The 20,116-nt window shown below is 39.6% G+C and overlaps 1 protein-coding gene across 3 annotated transcripts; it reads right to left on the bottom strand.

Annotated features, from left to right (window-relative positions):
- Positions 1-901: 901 nt before the first annotated feature.
- On the bottom strand, positions 902-19,405 carry SAMD8 (sterile alpha motif domain containing 8). 3 transcript variants are annotated; one of them, XM_056352048.1, is made up of 6 exons: positions 19,223-19,405; positions 11,270-11,878; positions 9,405-9,500; positions 8,573-8,690; positions 7,618-7,768; positions 902-6,643 (listed from the first exon to the last, which is right to left on the bottom strand). In XM_056352048.1, exons 2-6 carry the CDS (start codon positions 11,848-11,850, stop codon positions 6,339-6,341), a joined length of 1,251 nt encoding a protein of 416 aa, XP_056208023.1. In that variant the 5' UTR covers positions 11,851-11,878; positions 19,223-19,405; the 3' UTR covers positions 902-6,338. The 3 variants fall into 3 exon arrangements, with proteins under 3 accessions (XP_056208023.1, XP_056208024.1, XP_056208025.1); XM_056352049.1 differs by having other exon boundaries at positions 19,213-19,405; XM_056352050.1 differs by lacking the exon at positions 19,223-19,405 and adding an exon at positions 19,163-19,181.
- Positions 19,406-20,116: the final 711 nt, after the last annotated feature.

The following is a 20,116-nucleotide window of genomic DNA, read 5'->3' on the forward strand; positions in this document are numbered from 1 at the left end:
ACTCTGCAACTGGTACACTGGATGTTATTGCTTTTGCTCCCCCTCTTTCCCTGTACTTTTTTTTTTTTTTCCCCAGAAAGTTGTGTTGTGCCACACACACCCGTTTCCTTTTTTAATCTGGTCTTTAACAACTGAGTTAAGAAAAAAAAAAAAAAAAAAATCACACTGAGGAAGGACTTCATATCAAGGATTCTTTCTCTAAATTATCAGATCGATCAAGATTTTTTAATTCAGAGCGAGGTAAATGAAAAACTTCCTAACAGTTCAGTATGCTAAGTTTACCTGGCTCACGCTAACTGACGAATGTTTTAGCTGGATTAAGGTCACAAAACACATGTCAAAATTGCCATTTACAAGTACGAACATACAACTCCAGGGTGCACAGCATGCCTGGTGTATACTGTTTTAAGAACAAGTACACATCCTTTCACATACCAGATGACTGAAATCCATGACTTAAAGTAACAACAAACCTAACATACAATCCCATTAGAAGGGTATAAAAGTTTTCAGAAGTTATCTTTACTCTTTCACAATTTTTCCAATAGTGTTTAAACTCTTGATTTACTGTAACGCTATTCACCACCAATATCCAGAGACATTAAAGTTACTTCAGCTGAAGAGTCTTTGAAAGCCCTCTTCTCATACTTCACTGAGATCTTCAAGATTAAATAATTTTTTTAATAACACAAATATTAAAGCTATCTGCCAAAACAATTTACAACTGACAAAAACATCAGGCATACCAATACACGCATTAGGCAGCATATGTTTTCACACCAGTAAAACAGAGCTTTGGGGAGAAACAACTCTAAACCCTAGATTACTCAGGCACACTTTTATGGTCACAACACTAACAGAGATAATAAGCCATCATTTTACATATAAAATAAATCAAACATTTGCCATCTTTCAAATATTTATTTTATTTTAGTCCTTTTAAATACGTTTTAATACAACAAAGATATAAAACAATATATTAATTCAATCCGAGTTTAGAATCAAAACAATATTTACTTATTTACAGTACTCACTTTAAACTTCACTGGCATACCTTCTAGCCATTAGGTAATACTATTTTCTCTGTTGGAACGAAATTGAAGGAACTGTTCAGTGTCAAAAGCCACGTTCCTGCATCCCTATTATGTTAAGTACCGTGTATAATGCAGTTTGTGGTTTCTCACATCTGAGAAATTTCTCAGATTTGACAAAACTTAATTGAAAGAGCAAACTAAAGTTAGAGTTAGTCTTTCTAACTACGCAGTCACGGGGCATCTAGGTCAGGTTATTGTGTTCCACATTTGTCACCTTAAGTTTTACACACCTATTACAAACTGGCTTTAAAAATGTGCATGTCACGGAATTATGTACATAATACTCACTGCAAATTTCTTAAGATGCAAATGGTAAGTATGCAGGACACTGCTACATGGAAAGTTCAGTGTTCACAATACTATAGTGTTTGAGCTGAGGGCTTATGAGGGTTTTTTGGGTGTTTTCCTTCATATAATGAACAAGACATCAGTAGGTTCACTCCAAAGGACTTTTTTTTTTCCCCCCCCAGAAATACTGTTTCAACTAGAATAGCGACAATGTCAAAAGATACATCAGAAATAGTAATCTGTATAAATCATCAATGGTTTATCAATTAACACTTGATTGATAAAGTCCACATGCACAAAACAGTTCAGACGGTAAGCTGGCTCACTGCTGCCAAATATACTTCCATCTCGACAAGACTATGATGGGTTTCATAGTTACAGGTCAAGTTTCTACAAAAGTATCCTAGACTATTCAAAAAAACCCAGGAAAATCAGTATTGTCTGTACATTACTGCAATTTGTCAACTCTTCAGTAGGAACTACGTGGACAGGATGAAAAACCACCGTCATTACAGCTTGCTTTTCTTGTGCTCCTCATCCACAAAATCTATTTTTTTTTTTTCCCCTAAGATATCTGCTATTTCTTCAAATGTGTATTTAATGATTAAGACTCAGCTCCACAACAGTTTTGGTGCTTGAAAACCAAATGGACTTTTGCACATCAAAAAACTAGCTAAATAATAATGAACAAGTAGCACTAAGTATGCGAGCACTGCTTAAAAAAATCCAAGGAATTGCAAAGGCCTTGCAAAAGACTGATGTCCCAAGTTCAACCCTTCTGTCCTCCCCTTCGGTGCTCTTTTTGGCACTACATGAGACAGCTGTACAGAAACGATTATAGGAACCCATGCTTTTATCCTCATTGCAGGGTTTCAATACTTCTAAATAACCTTATTTAACATGTGTGCATCAAAAAACATCTTCCCCCTCCCCCCCAAGTCATTTAACTGACTCTTGCTTCTCAAAACGGCTATCAAGGTTTTATTTTGATGCTTTGTTGGGGCTTTTTGGTTTTTTGTGGGGGTTTTTGTTTGGGTGGGTTTTTTTCTTTTACTGATTTATTCTCTGAGATCACAGTTAAGTAATAATTTCTTTGAAATTCTACTGGAATGTTTCCTTCTATAGTAGATGGGAGGGGGGGGAAAAGATGGAAAACCAAAAGCGACATTACCTGTTCCCCATTACCGTAGCACGACACCACGCACAGCACGCGCTTGGCCTTATCCACCAGAATGCTTGAACTAAAATGGTAACCCTCACTGAAATCCAGAGTATTCAGTGATTTGCTTAAAGTTAAGCATATCTATTTGCTTCATCACAAGCAGTATACCAACAGGATCCATCCAATTTTTGCTAGTGTTGGACATGTAAATACTTCAGGCCTATCTACATTTCTGTACCAACACTTGTGTGTTACCTTGCTTACCAGAGGACATTAAGATAATTAGCATATATGGAAGCTTTCTGTATTGTTATTCAAGAACAGCTGGAGGAACCTTGCTAAAATATACACCTACGGAAGTCCAAATTCTGTATGCAGGTGTGACAGCATAAACTCACTAGTTTAAGGGATCTTCCAGAAAGTGAAAACTAAAGGCAAAACGTTTAGGAAAGCTATTATAAGCAGCTGTGTCATAAGATACAATAACAAGAAAACAAACAAAACAAAAAAAAAAAAGAGGGGGCAGTGTCTATGTGTCTATCACTTGCAGGCATGGGCACATATATCCCCAAACTGATAATAAGGAAGAGCTCAAGACTATTGTTAAGTCTCAAATATTACCAATTTGCTAAGCTACCAAAAAAATACGCCACCCTCCCCTGCTTCCATATATCCAGAGTTATTCAGTTAAGACTTCTCTACTTGATTAGTTACTGGACTAGATTACTAGTGTTGTTAAGACACTTGCACTCGCTGACGTAACACAGTAATTCATTGATTCCTCTGAATTCAGATTATGTGCGTGCTTCCCACAGACCACTGAAGATTGCTTTGCACACAACAGGTGCAGCAAGTTAAAGGACAGCAAAAAGATCAGCGCACAAACAGAAGGGAGAAGGACAACCTAAAAATACTCAGCATTAAATCCAAGGCCCAATGATGCTTTGCTGCCTTTACTTGAAAGTGCTTGTCAGCAGCAGAGAAGCTGCAAAATGTTTTTAGAACACCGACTCTCTGAAAAGAAGATATAGAATTTTAAGCCTGTCAGTTATTTGCAACTTGTTTCCATCTATTAACAATAAAGCTTACATTACTAACTTTACAGACCAACCTGTGCTCTTTGGCATGGGAGATCAGATTTTTTCTGTCTTCTAGCAATTTCAAGCCTTACCCTTGCATGTCTATAGACAGACAACACAAAATTCCAAAAACAGAAGCGGAGAATTGTCCTGACAATGTTTTAAACCCACTTTATGCTCACAAAACCAACCTCTGTTTATTACTTATCTTGGACTCAGATACTTAGCATCAAGAAAAACAGCACAAAAGAACAAGCTTCCTTTAAAAACCACCGACAGCCAATGCTGATTTAAAACATGGATTTACTTAACAGAATTTGAAAAATTAAATTAGAAAAAAAGAGAAGCCTTATGTTTCAAAGTATATGATCTCCAGTTAAAAAAAGAAAGTATTGAAATAATAGCTTTATGTAAACATTATTACACTGGGCTGCACTTGAAAATTCTCCTGCATGTCCAAGTTGCAAAGTAATTTTTCAGTTTAGACACAGCTACAGCAGTTAGCACTGACATGGTTCTTTTCAGAATCAGCAGCTTTGCAAGTTTAACTGCATACCTCTCCATATGTTATAACTCAGAAAACAATCCTGCACATACAGAGAACAGATGCTTCCTAGAGTTTAAAAAAAAAAACCCACCAACATTCACAACTGTGTGTGCATTGCAAAGGCAAATATAAATTAACAAATAGAACTCTTTGATTATAAAGTCTCAAGAGGAATGTTCAAATTGCTTTTCTGAAATCAGAAAGGTAAGAACGAGAAATGAAAAATCTTTCAAATCTTTCAGAATATTTTTTCCTTTTTTTCTAAGTGTCAGCATACTCCCCCAATCTGGATGGCAAGAGCCACCAGGCTACGGCAGATAGAACAATACAGCATTAAACCTGCCATTTTGCTAAAAAATTGGAATGTTACAAATATCAAAGTCTGCGGAATAGTACAATGTATGTGTGCTCAATACAGCTGGCAGAGATACTCTAAGACACGCAGTTCCTCTGTGGAATAGGAGCTAAATTAAGTTACAAGAGTAACGTACTACAGAGAGGGGAAGATAGTCAAGTTAGTACAATCCAGGTTTATAAAAGAAACACAATACAGCAAGGAGTAGCCCACAGTAAGTTACAAGCCTCCAAGACATGTCTTGCAAAATTCCCAAGGGATTCCTTTTCATGCAAACATAAGTAATTGTGGCCATTAAAAGTCAGCTTGTATCAAACTGGCAATGCTTAATCTAACTTTCCAAGGCTGACTTACATTACCTTCTGCACATACCTATTCTGAAACTGCAATAACCAAATAAAATGCTCTAAACCATTTTTCTGATTTGCACCTTTTACCTATCAGTCTTCATTTAGCATAAATCTAACTTAAAAGTCTCTACAGCCAACGTTAATATTGCCCCCTCACAAACCACAGCACAAGAAATTACCTACCAGCTGTGTGACCCTTGTTTACACATTATGGACTCGGAGTGTTGGTTTGGGGTTTTTGTGGGTGTTTTCTTGTGCCTGTTTTGTTTTTTAAACAACCAAAACTCAACTGCTTATGGTACTTTTATCTTTCAGTATAGTAAACGAGCAACTTAATTTAAGAACTAGTCTCTTTTCACACTTGCTAGAAGAACTTATACTGCATGTGTTTACATATATATAAACAAATATACTGTGTATATATATATATCCAGAGATAGTCACCATATTGTTGACACCAGAGTGCTAAAACATACATCAATAAGAGCACTATTTCCAATACTCACTATTACTTTTCCTGATAGAGTTACTACATGCATTTTCCCCATCCATTTATGGGACAGTAAGATATATGAAGATAACTGTTCCATTTTTCCAATGTTAAAGAGCTGCTCCTAAAACGCATGCACAGGTTTGGGTATAAAGCAATTAAAACCACACAGAAGTCATTTTGTGGCTTTAAACTCACTAAAGCTAAATTAACATTACTTTCAGTGCATGTAGCATTTACTTTAACTCATTTAGTTAAACACAAAAGGGAAAACTTCCAAGTGCTAGAACAATCATACAGACAACTGATAGACTAGACTAAATAAGCTGTCATTAAAAAAAGACATCACTGCATAGCCACAAGGCAGACTTTCATTTTTGGCAACCTGTATGCAGACCATTTATACTGTCAATTATACTTTAAGACTTGTTATTTAACAGTTAAGAGACCCTTTTAGCAAGGAACTATACTGCTTTCTTCATTATGACACAGTACTCCTCAGTCTTTTAAGTATACACAGAGTTTGTTTTGAAAATTACATTTATGACTGTTTTAGAAGAAAGTCTTCATCAGGTTCTAATGTTTTAGTGTATGTAAAGGCTGGCACGTCAGGTAACGAAGATTATGTGGACCTGTAAAGGGTCTGTTCTATTCAGTACAAGCATGTGTTTGAGGTTACAGTTACATAACACTCACATACAACCTTTCTAAGGGTAACAGTATTCTGGTTTATATTCACGGTTCACTGATAGCCTCTACCGTTCCCTGCATCGTTTTCTATTTCAGCAACAAGAAAACAAAACACATCCCTGTGAAGTACAGGAACCCTATTTCACGGTTAGGAATCTAAGAAACAAGACAAGGAGGAAGAGATCACGGAGTGAAAAACGTTACTTTACATCCCCCCACAGCTAGCCTTGTAGGATCTTAAGTCATGACACTTCACAAAAATCTGAACTGTCACACACACTCTTCAGCCAATCAATCTTTTCAGTATGGTAGGTTTCGAAAAGGGCCAGCAATACTCGTTGGGAACAGTTCCATTAACATTGCACTCAAAAAAAGAAAACATTGGAAACCAGATCCTTGCTCTCCTACTCTGTTGATATGCTCTAGTATTAGCCAACGTATGGTAATACAAGAAGAGTCTTGTAGTGATGTAAAAGGCAATGAAGACGTCTATAGAATAATGTTCATGTGCAGCCAAAATGAAGAAGATTCCAAAGAGATTCAGGACCCAGGACAAGGTGTGCAAGAAGTTCCAGCTCCTTGGCGTATCTAGGAGAAAACAGAAAGCGACTAACCTTGAATGTCTCAACAGTCTGGGTCATTGTGAAATCCAGGCCCAAACGCTCCAAGTTTTTGCACAGATTTTTTTTTATCCAAAAATGTGATGAAGTCACTGTCTTCATCTGGAAATACTGTTTACATCTACAGGTCCAATAAACCCAATAAAAGCAACCACAGAAGTTATAAATGTCTATCGATGACTTCCTTTACAAATACAGCTATTACACATTTCTGGATTAACAGAGCATCCTGAAATGGTTTAGGACCACACAAAGCAGAACTGTTTGTTCAACTGATTTCTTTTAATGAAAATCATGCCTTTTCCATGTAGTAAGGGGAACTATGTCATAAAACATACATTACTTTGTTACTGCAGTCATTCAATCATAGATTAACTCAAACTAATTACCTTGGTTATTATTTACTTACTGTATAATGTATCAAATCACACTTTGTATTTACAGAGAAGCACTACTGTTTCATATACTCTTACTCATTATGAGGTTTTGTATTTTGGCTTTAGGGCTTACACTGAACATACAGCCACCTAGTCAGGTGTTTCCCCTGACGGGGGGGGGTGTCAGTGGCAGATACCTACAGAAGCCTACAAAGTAAGTATTTTCCCTAGTATTCTCTCAGTAGCAAATCAGAGAGCCTTCCTAATTTTCTTGGCTCACGTGTTCTGTCAAATGTGCCCTATCCATCCTTTCATTATTCTGAGCAGTGCTGTTCCTCTCCTGGCTGCAAGTAAACAGTCACAAACCTGAGCAACAGCACAGAAATCCAAATTTCTATCTGTTTGCTTAGATGTAACGCTCTGAACTTTTTGAGGAGGTCACGCCGCAGATATTCTTAATACTTAAGGACATCTAAGCATTTACGCTCTCACACCCTTGGTCGACAGCAAGCAGTACGTATTCTTAACACTGAGGGATACCGAAGTATTGACACACTGTACTTACATTCTGTGACAAAGAAGTTGAGCATGGTCAGGACGACAGTGTGGCCACTGAACATATAATCTCCACACGTATGTACTCCAGTCAGAGTCATTCCAAAGCCACTCCATATTGCAAATGCCCGCTGGAGTTTTGCCCAAACATTGCCATACAACTAAAAGACAGTAACATTAACCTTTACTAAGTTCCAGCCCCACTGCCTGAACAATATGTCCTTACAGTTAGCTGTACAGCTATGGATGTTTAATACCGTTTATCATGTCGGGTCTTTTATTAACATGCAGGTTAGCACATATTTGGATTTCATCGTGGCAGTGAATCACATTAGTAACTACAATTACTAATTGTATACATCATACCTCTGGTGAATACTGGAATTTAGATAGAGTATTTTATTGCAAGTGATTTACACACAGGGTCTTCTTGAATATATTCAACCTCCCAATGTGTCTTTGTTAAGCTCCCAATATATTCAGCTTAAACTGTCTTCTAACTAAAAGTTAGGAACCATAAAATCCCGTGTTCTGGAATATCTCTCAGGGTGAAAGGGTGAAATAATAATAGGTTTTGGGGTTGGGTTTTTTTTTTTTGAAACCATACATCCAACAAGACAAAGACGCAATTACTCCACTTTCAGACTTTCTTCATGAAGTCATTATCTTAAGTGCACACTTCTATGATGTATTCTTTCCAGTTTACATTGTGAAATGCTCTGAACACCCTTCCACAAGGAACTGTCTCCTTTCCAATGTGGCAAGTGCTTCTAAGACCCCTAAGGATGCTTGCCTGCATAATGGCAGTTAATGAAGGTGTGTGGAGGGGAACAGCAGAGAAATGATGATGCCGTTTGAACAAACACACATCTAACATTATGGTCACAACAATCTTAATCATATCTGAGATACAATATTTTCAAAAGGGAAACAAGAAAATAATTTAAAGCATTTTAAGTTTTTACCTTTCCAGTACATTGCAAGTGCTGGCCTGGCACAGAGAGTGAGGTAACAAACATTGTAATGCAGCGTAGTAAAAATACTGTCCCCATGAGGCTGCACAGCCTTCGCAGAAGTATAGATCTGGGAAAAGTACAGAGGAACTGATTGCAAGAATCCTGATACAATGTATCTTTAAATCAGGAAAGCTACAATAAACATCCCCTTGCACCCCAACTTAATCCCATTAAATCCCTTCATCATCGTTGCAAGTTTCACAGTAAAAAAAAAAATAATTTTTTTTTTCAGTAGTACTGTAAAGGTATGATTCCACATGGCAGGGTGAAACACTGTAGCAGGCTTACTGTATAGGTAAGCTCCACTTCACTGCAGCTACACTCCTACCAGCTTTGGCACTCATACCTTCTGTTGGCAAACTGATAAAAATCAACAAAACTGGTAAAAATTTAACTTAAAACACACACAAAAGGATTTCCTACCCTTTAGTGACAGCAAGCTGCTAGGCTGCCTCAGTCATCCTGCAGAATTTCACTCTCATACAATTTTCTTATATACAAAACTGTTATCGTATGAAGGTATTTACTGACAACTCTCAAACACGTGTTCTGAAGGAAATTACATACAAATCTGGTAGAAAAGTAAAGTCAGATTACTCCTTTGTAAGATTCACAAGTCACCATTCTTGATTAAACCCTCCCTAATCCGTTTTTACAGGGACATATTAGAAGCTTACATGATTCTCACTGAACAGAAAGTCTTAAACAATCACCATGAATTCTTGCCACAGTCCTTTCTCTGAATCTAAGTAGCAGTTAATTTGGATTTTATACACCGTACCTGTGTTTGTGAAGCAGAAGAACCAACAGCCAAATATAGCAAAGAATGACACCACATACTTCAGTCATAGCAAAAGCCCATGGTATCCTAGGGACGCTAAAAAAAAAAAAAAACAAAAAAAGGATGAAGCAAGAACATTAACTTACAAATACAAAGGTTTATTTTTTCTTTCTAGTCTCAGTATTGAGTACAAAGGCATACAAAGTCCTTACTACAAAACTTGCATTAGTCTAACGACAGTTTAGACTACAACTAAGAATTATTTTGTTAGACTGAATGAAATAGAATTTGAATTATTTTTTATTTACATTATCTCCTTTCTAATAATGTATTTTCAGCAGGCATTTACCCAGAATTCATTAAGTCAAAGAAAATCTCTAGTATGCTCTCTTAATTAACGCATCATATACTGACAGGATGTGTTCCTCTACCACTGTTGCCCAAGAACTTTTTTCATTGTGACACAAACTTGCATCATGTCAATTATGCTGCTTATGCTTATAAGAACGCCTTGTCAACACAATTAACGATGCAGTCTAAAATCCCAAATACTTGTAATGAAGCACAACTGCACAGAAGTGTTAGAAAAAATAGAAATTGTCTTCACAGTTAGATTTCAGTGATAATCACTACATATAAATCTTTCAGCCTTGCTTATCAAAAGATTTAAGAATTTCTTGCACATGTATGGCACCAATAACAATTTCCACTCTGCAATTAACCAAAATACATATCAACAGGTTTCAAGAGAGGCTGCTCCTCATAGTTACATGTTCCCCCTGATACAAAGGGGTAACAAAGCACTGCTCAAATTCTAGCTTTGTAGTAATCCCCTCGCATTGTTTTGTGAACTGCTGCTTTCCAACCTCCCCCATCCTCCTGCCCACTGAAAACCGTGGTAGTGCCCGAGGAACAAAATCCAGTAATGCCATAGCTCCTGTCCTCTCTCCCCTCTTCCACTCTGCTGGATGTGGTCCATTCTTGCTGAGTTTTATCTAAACTTATGGGGGAGTCTGCAACTTACTCAAAAGATTAAAGTCCTACTGACTTCACGAAAATGGAAATTACTGACAGGGATAAGGAGATCACAAAGACTGAACTCTTGAATGGTTTATCTTGTCTTTTAAAACTTTCTAGACAATAAGTTCTCTGCGATGCACCTGCACTTCCTCAAAGGGAGCATTTATTCTCTATTAATCTGCAGTCAATGACTAGAATTTCACATGTGCTACTGTCTTTCTCTTCTGCCTGAAGTGGAATATTTTCTTTACAAACTGAGCAGGGTGCCTGAGCCGTAACAGTGTTTTAGTACACAGATACCCTACAGTTAAAAAAGATACTGGTCTATTCATTCTGCCTCAGAGTTTCCCTAAACCACCCAACAAGTTGACAGCAGCTCGGGAGACAAGAAAAATACAGCATCAATGCTATTCCCTTTCAATTTCCTTGCTCACTGGCAGACCAAAATACTCCTTCATCAAAAGTTTTTCTGCATCAAGATATGTTAAGCTTCATAGGAAACATCTGGATTTCAGAAAAAGCATATGGCTGCTTACCTATGCCAGCTGACCATTACCCTTTTTACTAGATTAAGAGGATGGAAATTCCCATGTTGTGATTAGATGAAGACACAGAATTAAATAAAAACTGGGTAGAACAGCAGCTCAATTTATTTTCCCCGAGAATACTAAATCTCTGCATTAACTGATGTGCATTTCAATCTTAGCAGATGGGTTTACGACAATCTAATTACTACTATTTTGCAGAGGCATCTTCCAGAGCGTATGAAACTTTGAGAATGAAGAAAAGACAGCCTACACTTTCACCATGAGGTTACTACTTTGTTTTAAAAGAAAATTTCTTACCTATCTAGAAATATGTCTGGTAGAGGTGGATATGTTTGCATGTCAGGTACTCGCTCATGCACTATAACCATGACAAATGATGTAAAGCCAAACACTATGAAGACATACACACAACTTAAAACCGTCTTCCAATACTCTGGGTCCAGTCTTCGTGTAGTGTGTTTGTTTTTTCCATTTGCATATTGATACTGATCACCATTCAAGTCAGTAATTGCTCCGTCATAGTCCCGAGGTACTTCGCCGTTACAAAACCAATCTGTGCCCTGTAGTGAACCAACACTTGGGCATGTTGTGCCAACATGACTATCGCTGTTGTAACCAAGCTCTTCCAGGACATCAATATGTTGCTTCTGCAGTTTGCGTATGGACAACATTAGCCTTTTGATATCCCCCAGGACTTTGATTTCCAAAGGAGGGGATCGTAAATCATACTCTGTAAGTGTCAGCAGTGTAATTCCATCTAGCCTGTGTCTATAGCACAAAACATCCACATATTCACAGAATCCTTCTTCCTTCAGCCACTTGGCCACGTTCTTGGTAGTCCAACGTCGAATGCAGAGCTGGTTATTGCCTGCCATCATCCTTCTCTATCCGCCAATAAAAAATCACCTGTTACATAACAGAGAAAGAGAAGACTTGATGTTTAACAAAGATTACTGAAATGCCACTGTATTTTTGTGTGATTTTAGATCCTTCATTAGCCAAAGGCTTTTTATGTAAGAGCCAGCTAAAAATCAGACCTGTAATTCATTAGGTAAATAATATAAAAATGCTTTAAAAACATTTTTATTCAAGCAAAGTTAAATTAAGATTTTTCTCACTTGTTCTTAAATAGAAATTTAAAGCTGCCAAGCAGCAGAGTACTTCTAGATGTACCCAGTTTACTTTTATTCTTTTGTTAAAAAAAATAAATAAATCCAAGTTTGTTAATTACACTAGGTGATGAAAAGCAAAGATTACTCTGTTTAAATACCAGATTAATCATTAGTCTTTTCTACTGTTGGTAGTTCATAACTTAAGCAAGAATATATAGCCAGCAACCACATAAGACTGAATTAAAGCTAAAATAGTATATTACAGGTCCAATACATTCTGCTGTTTTAAAACATATACTGAAGCTTTGGTGGCATGACACTTCCCCCTCCACCTCTTCCAAGTAAACTTAAAACTAGGGATCTATGATTCTATTGACCTGAGGCACCTTAGTTGTATGTTGACAGTGCAGTCATCATATTTCTTTGTTCAATCTCACTAATTAAGACAGATGCTTGCTTACTATATTGTGAAGCCTTTACAAATATTCAGCTTTTGAAATAACATAACTAGAAATTAGAGCATAAGCTTTAATTCCAAAGCATCTTCAAAAGCAATGTGGTAATAGCTAACATCACACACCAAACTCAAAAAAAGAGGTATTCTCTTCATACAGATTTCTCAATAATTGTTTTCTTAAGTCTGGAATATTCCTTGAAGGTAGGCAAGACATCTCAGCGCCATTTTAGTCACATGTTGATGACAAGTCACCAGAACAAGTTAGAACAACCACCAGGAAAAAAAATGCACCACTGAATGTTACATGGGATACATGAAAAAACTTTCAAAGGCTACCGGTGATGTAAAAGTAATAAAAAGCTTATCCAATATTTAAGACCCACAGCAGTACAGAATGGATTTGTGCATAATTTATATTTGGTGGCTTACGTACAGCTACCATCTAAGAAACAGCTACAATTTCACAGCTCTTTTGTACTTGAAAGAACAGCTTAATTAACTAGAATGCTTCAATCATGCCAATCAAATCTCAGAAAATACAAGATAGTACAATACACCAGTGCCACATATATCATTCAAGGTTTTCAGCATGAAAGCAAGGAAACAGCCTATTTAATCTATTATTTAGCTTCTCTATATAGTAAACAGGTACTCAAACCCATCATGAATATTCAACACAGTTTTACATCTTTTTTAGGGGCAGAGATCTTGCAAAACCAAGAAGCTCTTCCCTTCTCTTTTTAAAGAGGTACTGTACCTATTATTAGAAGTAGCTCTTATTATTGGATGCAACTTTTTCTTCCATCTAATTAGCTTACATCTACTAGGACCACACGCTATTTTATTCTGTATCAGAGAAGATTCAATTTGTCCAGTGAGACCTCCCAGCAGTACAAAAGCTTAGATTAGAAACAAGCGCAAAGTTGCCCTTCTAAAAGAATCAAGGGAGTGACACTTCTGAATATATTCTTGAGTTGATTGTGTATTAACAACATGTACTTAACACCTAGTTTTAATTTCTCATAACTCCATACACAGCCAATATGTATACATGTGTTCATATCTTGACTTAAACAGTTGACAAAACATCCATAAAGCCCCACTAGAATCTCTGCATTTACTGTATACTCTTCCTTCTACACACAAAAGGGTATTTTCTCACTTCTGTGTTACCTTACCATTTTCGAAAGTCTTGTTCAGAACACCTGTAACAACTACTTGGCTCACACAGCTATTAACAAAAGGAATTATGACATATAATTTGTAATTAGTGATCAATTAATTGAGCTTCTTTGTACTACCTATTTTTACCTTACTCCAGCAAAACAAGCAAACAAACTTGAATTGCTTATCTGGACTTCCAGCTTTCCTCGTTCAGAAACACAGATGAAATACTGAAAAAATCCTTAATCAGTGTTTTTTATAACACTGTAACCATCACAAGTTTTCTAAAAGCAGTAAATTCAGACTCACCAAAAATATGATCCACTTACTATTTTGTCTTCTAAGCAAAGCAACTTGTGAGGACAAAGTCAGGCAACGCTCCCTAACGAGAATTCTGTTCATTCGTCACTAGTCAAGTAGCCTAACACCAGCCTGGCATTTCTTCATCGGGCGTTACAGGAATACAAATCAACCCTTACCAAACACGCAATAAAAGTAACATTACAACACGGAGTGAGCATACTCATCAAAGGTCACTACTGAATAGGCTGGACCTGGGAGAAAGTCTACATTAACTTTAAGATGAACCTGATAGGACCCGCTCCTGTTTTTAGAGCTGTCAAAGACAAGACATGTAACCAACTGGAAAAGACGAAGAAATCAACAAAGAAACAACCACTTATGCAAAACAAATTTAAACCACTGCGCACAGCTGGTAGCTAATTTCATCTCAACAGCAACAGTTAAGGATCAGTTTTGATGACAAGGCAATTTCTTTAAACTCAGAAACTGCCTCCTCCTTCAGACTACTCATTTAAGTGCCACTCTTGTGGTTTAAAGGGTAAAAAGGGCCCTCCCTAAGAGTCTCCGCACTTGGCATACAATACAGATCTCTGCGCCCAACTGCTCCTATCAACTTTTGAAGCTTAGGAAGGCCAGGCCACAAAACATTTGTTACACTAACGTAGCAAGAGACCAACAGATAATAAAGAGATTACCTAGATAACTGTACTGGTTCTCCTGAAAGAAAACAGCACCAGTAACTACTTCGCCTTCTACATTACTGGTTTTATCACTGAAACCAAATAACGGATAACATTATTTAATGATGAATAATATGCATGAGTAACACAGAGCAAGCAGACTTAAGCATTAGAGGGCAAAATATACTTTTCGCTTGACATCAGCAATATTTGTAGCTAGCTAGTTGATTACTTTCCTGGTACTGTGACTTCATACTTAGTCAGCTCATCAGCAGTACATATCATGTGTCCCATTTCTCTTTTTCCTTCCCCAGCCTCTCAGTTAACAGCAAAACCACAACTGAACGCGCACTTCTTGCACACGTGTTACATGTTTATTTTTTTCAAAGAAAAACTTTACTTTATGAACCATGAACATTTCTACAATTTGGTTAGGGCATTTTAAGAAATGAGATGCCAAGTATACCCTAGCTGTTATCACAATATTTTTCCTAGATGTATATTTAAACATGGAAAAGTAACCTTTCTCAGAATGACTACCCAATATTCCACCATTTCTTCCTCTACTGAATTACTGCCAGTCAACCATTAAATCCCTAACTTTCCCAGCATACAGACTTTGAGTCAGTATGTTTAGGTAAAAACACAGGAAGCTGAACATGCTTATCAGTACTCTAGAATAGCATTAATATCACACTAACTGCAGTCTTGTTACAAAAACAAAATGTGATTTTATATATATATATATTATACCAGAATCATGGCTGAATGGTGAAATAAGAACCTAGTTATGTCCGCAGCAGTTCACAGCACGTTGACTAGATTTGTTTACTCCGGACAGGCATGCAGAACTCTACCAGCACTATTACTGCTTCACCACCTGCCCTCATGTGCCTGGGAGAGCCTGTGATGATATGGGCTCTTGATTTCAGCCCCGGCTAGGTTCAATTCTCAATTCCTTGAGAGGAATTTTAGGAAGAACGCTGAAGAACTATCAGATCTCAAGTGATTTAACCTACATTTCTTTGTGGAAGGTTTCAGGCTGAAGTCTGAATATAGGCAATTCCAACTCAGCCTCTCCTTCGCTGGCTCTGCTGGCCTAGGAGCACGACATCTCGCACCCAGGGGAAAAGCTGTTCTATACGCAGGCTGCTGGTTCACAATGTGGGTGAGACCCAGGTTTGAGGCCTCGGCTCCCCAGCACAAAAAAGCTATACTCAAAAACATGTGCTGAGCCAGCCTGCAATAATAAGGCTACTGTCACATACCAACTTAGTAATGCTGTGCTGGAAAAGGAACATACAGCACTGCCTTGTTATGTGTCAAAAGCCTCGGATGCTCTGCTGACTTGCATCAAAAGCTTGTCGCTTGCGCTTCCTGAAAACTCTGAATTCTCCAGTGCTTATTTAAAGCAAACAGCACCAAAGGTTTCATTGCCATGTAGTATACAGTGACTTAAGCCTTACCCTCTAAATGCCACCATATACAGTACAGTATCTTGTAAACAACTGGAGAAAGAGACCGCTTGCAAAAACAATACATGATTTTTCAAGGGTTTTTTTAATACAATAGCTACTATAGTATATATAAAACTGATCAAACGCAGCACAACACCCACCACGAGACTGAAAAACTGGGTATTTTCCTAAGGCAAGCATACAACAATTTCAAATGCAGAAATATCCCTGTAAAACTTGCATTCAGTTTTACTTAGTGCCTTTGCTGTCAGAGTTGTTTCATAAACATTTATAGTTAGTGAGATTATCAGCAGTACCTTAGCTGTACCCAAAGGTCTTAGTGCTATTTATGAAGGTAAGATAAGAAATCTCATAAAGTAACACTTGTTTAGTTTACTGTATGTCTTGGGTTTTAAACCATCAATGAAGACGTGCTTTTCAAGAAGTATTTATTGAAGTGCTGCATTGTGGAAAATATAGAACCAGTACTGTAAAATCAAAGATTGGCTCTGTACACTCAGAAGTCTTTCTGTTGGAACGCCTCCATGCAAAACTGACAGCAGCTGCTACAGAAAGTCCCGAAAGCTAAACATACTTGTCTTAAGAACCACTAAAAGCAGTTACATACAGCGGCAAGCTGAACAGAACACATACTGCTCCCTGACTTTTACACCTCATTAAACCAAAGGGGTTGTACTGTACTCAAGTGAACACTAAGAACAGCTCAACTCCTAATCTACTAACCAGCTAACAAAACATTTTTTATCCTATCACCATACTTCGAGGTACACACAAGTGATTTTTAAACAACTGATCAAGTACTCCACCACTCATCTTAGGATGCAATTCACAGTACTGCGTTAATATTTGTATAAGATCTTGAACATTTCACACACTAAGTGTCATGTGTCAAGTGTTTTTTCCTCCAGCTTCAAGAAACAGCATATCCATCTCATAACGGAACACTTTCTGCTCTTTATCCTTATACAACTCATCAGCAAAACAATTCAGATATGCTTTTCCCCCTTTTATTTCTTTCTTCTCTTCCCACAGCCTCATCTTCGGATGGAAACAGGGGAAGATATGAGGAAACTCCCCATCCAGATTAAAACCAGCACACTATCTTAAATGAAACTCTGTTCTTACTCTCCACAATCATTTACAACCTCATCTTTCTGGTCTAATGAAAAATCTAGGAGTCTTCCTTATTCCAGATGTATTAAAATAAGTAAGAAAAAAAAACCCTTAAAAAAGTTATGTGATTATCAAATCAGCATCTATAATGTAATATGGTTTATGGATCTCAACCTGCTTAGCAGGCTGCAAAACTGAGCTCTGTATGAAGAGTGATAGTATAGAGCCTGAAAGATCTCAGCTCCTAGGACAGCTTGTGTTTTTAATTGTATATTACCAAAAAAGACCCCAACCAGCCAGCAAAAAGAAGGTCACATAGAATAGCAAACAAGATAAAATTCTTGCTCTTTACAAATCTACAGGATGTTTCCTTCACATCCAAGTAGCACTTTCGCAACAAAATCTTGCAAAACCTCCCGAAAAACTTCCTTCCACTGGGTATAAAAATCAGTTCGCCCCAGCCCTGCGTTAATTCCACCTTTTTTCTGTATCACAGAAAGCAAAAGGAAGAACAAGACTACCTCCGATACCCAGAAAGGGCCCCCACCCATCAAACGGGAGGGGCATTTAATTACCAGGAAACATCTTGCTGAGCTCTTGCCGCTCCAAAACACTGCATGAGCAGCAGCTCTGCAGGGGTGGCACTGACGCTGTGCTACACTGGGCCAACGGCATGAGGGCTCCGTGGAGACGGAGCACACTTAGCACAATTGGAATGTTCCATCAAATCATCTTACAACATGCAACATGTGTCGGGTTTTTATAAAACAAATTTTGCAAACTGAGGCATCAAATACAAAACCATGAGACCACTTCAACTCCAGTTACAAACCCACTAAACACGTGGATGTCAAAACTGCCTCTCATTTACCTCTTCCGTCAACTTACAGAGCTGATAAACCTATGCTTTTTAAGTATTGTTTTTTAAACATAGCAATCAGCAATCGTTAAGTGAGTAGCGCCAGAGGCCACCTAATGCACTGTCAGCGTAGGTTTGACAGCCTGAGTGGACAACAGCTCCTGCAAAGTTTCAACTTTCTAAATACACCCAGGCCTTGAACTCACACAAAATCTGTCGGGTCCAGGCAGACTCCTCCATTTAACCCTCAAACCTGAACAGCAGGTGTGCAAACCAGCAGCAGCACTCTCCCATGATGCCTTATCAAATCCTACAGGCTCAAAAACTTTTTGACTCAAAACTAAGTACTTTGCCCTTAGAAAATCCACTGATTTTACACCACTGGAGTTGAAAATTGCAAGATAGCAGCCTCTGTTTGCCTTGGCACGACTGGTTTGTTATCCAACTGTAAGACTGACACAAAGCATCATTTCCAGAAAGGATTTGTTTCCTGGGCAGGCTGACACAGGACTGAGAAAACAAGTGATTTCCCTCTCCTCCTACACCTGCTACAATAACAAAAAATAAACCCTGCAAGAAGCCAGCCCCCACCTGCCTGGGCTGGGAGCCCCCATCCCGCCCAGCGCCTCCCCTGCCCCCTCAGCCTGTCACGGAGAAAACGTGCACGGTTCAGAGGGAAACCGACCCGGCTGGGCACAGCCCCTCCTCCTTTCTACAGCAGAGGGAATAACTTCAGGGAGAAACGAGCAGGATTTTAGTTTCTGAGCAGAGTGGTTTCCTCAGCAGCCGGCAGGGGAGCGCCGGGCCGCCAGCACGGGGAGCCGCCGCACCTCAGCGGAGCCCAGCCCGCGCACCGTACGCGCACGAACCACGGCGGAGCGGGCTTCAGCGCAGACAACCCACGCCGGAGGCTCTTCCCGCTCCTGCGGCGGGCGAGCCCACTTCCCTCCCCTCACACCCCCGGCCCGAGACAGCTCTGTCCCTGCCGAGACCCGCGGAACACACACACCGCCCTCAGCCCCACCTCAGCGGGACGAGCGCCCGGCCCCTTCCCGGCGGGAAGAGCCTCCTCACCTCCCCTCACCTGCCGCCGCGCCAGCAGCGCTAAGTAGCGGTGCCGCAGCGCCCGGCCCCGGGGCGGCGGCAGCGGCGGCGGCTCCTGTGCGCCCTCCCTCTCTCCGGCGGCGGCGGCGGCCACCGCCAGCACCCCATCACCCCGCCGGAAGTGGCGGCCGCCGGCGCCAGCTCCTCGCGGGCGGCGGAAGGGGCGGAGACAGCGCGGGGGCCGCTTCCGGGCGAGGTGGTACCTCAGCGCGGCCTGCCGCCGCCCACCGGGCCCTGTCGTGGGCCCCCGGGGCCCTGCCGCCGCCGCCGGGCCCTATTGTGGCCCTCAGGGCTCTGCCGCTGCCCGCCGGGCCCTATCGGCCAGCGCACGGCCAGGCCGTGGGCGGCCGGACCCCGCCGCTGCGGGCTCGGAGCGCTTGAGGCGTTGCCTTCGGGAACGCCTGCAGCCCTGTGTTCCTCTGCGTTCCTGCCGCGCGGAGTGCAGGCCGTGCAGCTGGCGGCGGGGTCACTGGGCTGCCTGGGCCCGGGGAATGGACGTCTTAAATCTTAAGTATATGGAAGTACAGTCACAAGTGCTTCAAGCTGTGTGAAAACCTCAAAATCTGTATACATAGGGCAGCATATTTTTTATTAAAAAAGAATGTCGAGATTCTTTTGTCCTAAGAAAAGAACAAATCATCCATAATCACAGAGATCAGCTGAGGGGAGAAGGAAGGGCTTTTTTTTTTTTCTAACTGAAGAACAGAACGTGCTTCAACAAGGCTAAGAGTATAAAGCTGTACTGGAAGATGCAGTGGTGTGTTTTCCCAGTATGATCTTTCTGTCCATTGTCAGGAAGTACCTTGGTACAGCCTGAACCTGAGAAAGATGGAGGTTTCTAACAACCTAAGTAGGTTTTTTTCGCTGACTTTTT

The sequence above is a fragment of the Falco biarmicus genome, chromosome 9, assembly GCF_023638135.1.
Source record: "Falco biarmicus isolate bFalBia1 chromosome 9, bFalBia1.pri, whole genome shotgun sequence".
Taxonomy (NCBI): Eukaryota; Metazoa; Chordata; class Aves; order Falconiformes; family Falconidae; genus Falco; species Falco biarmicus.

Bases quoted from the DNA above. Each gene is read 5' to 3' on its own strand.
- SAMD8 (XM_056352048.1), bottom strand. From the start codon at position 11,850: ATGATGGCAGGCAATAACCAGCTCTGCATTCGACGTTGGACTACCAAG. The intron at 9,501-11,269 runs GTAAGAAATTTT...TTTTTTTTTTAG, and splicing joins CCAGACATATTTCTAGATAG to CGTCCCTAGGATACCATGGG. The intron at 7,769-8,572 runs GTAAAAACTTAA...ACTGTCTTTTAG, and splicing joins ACTTGCAATGTACTGGAAAG to TTGTATGGCAATGTTTGGGC.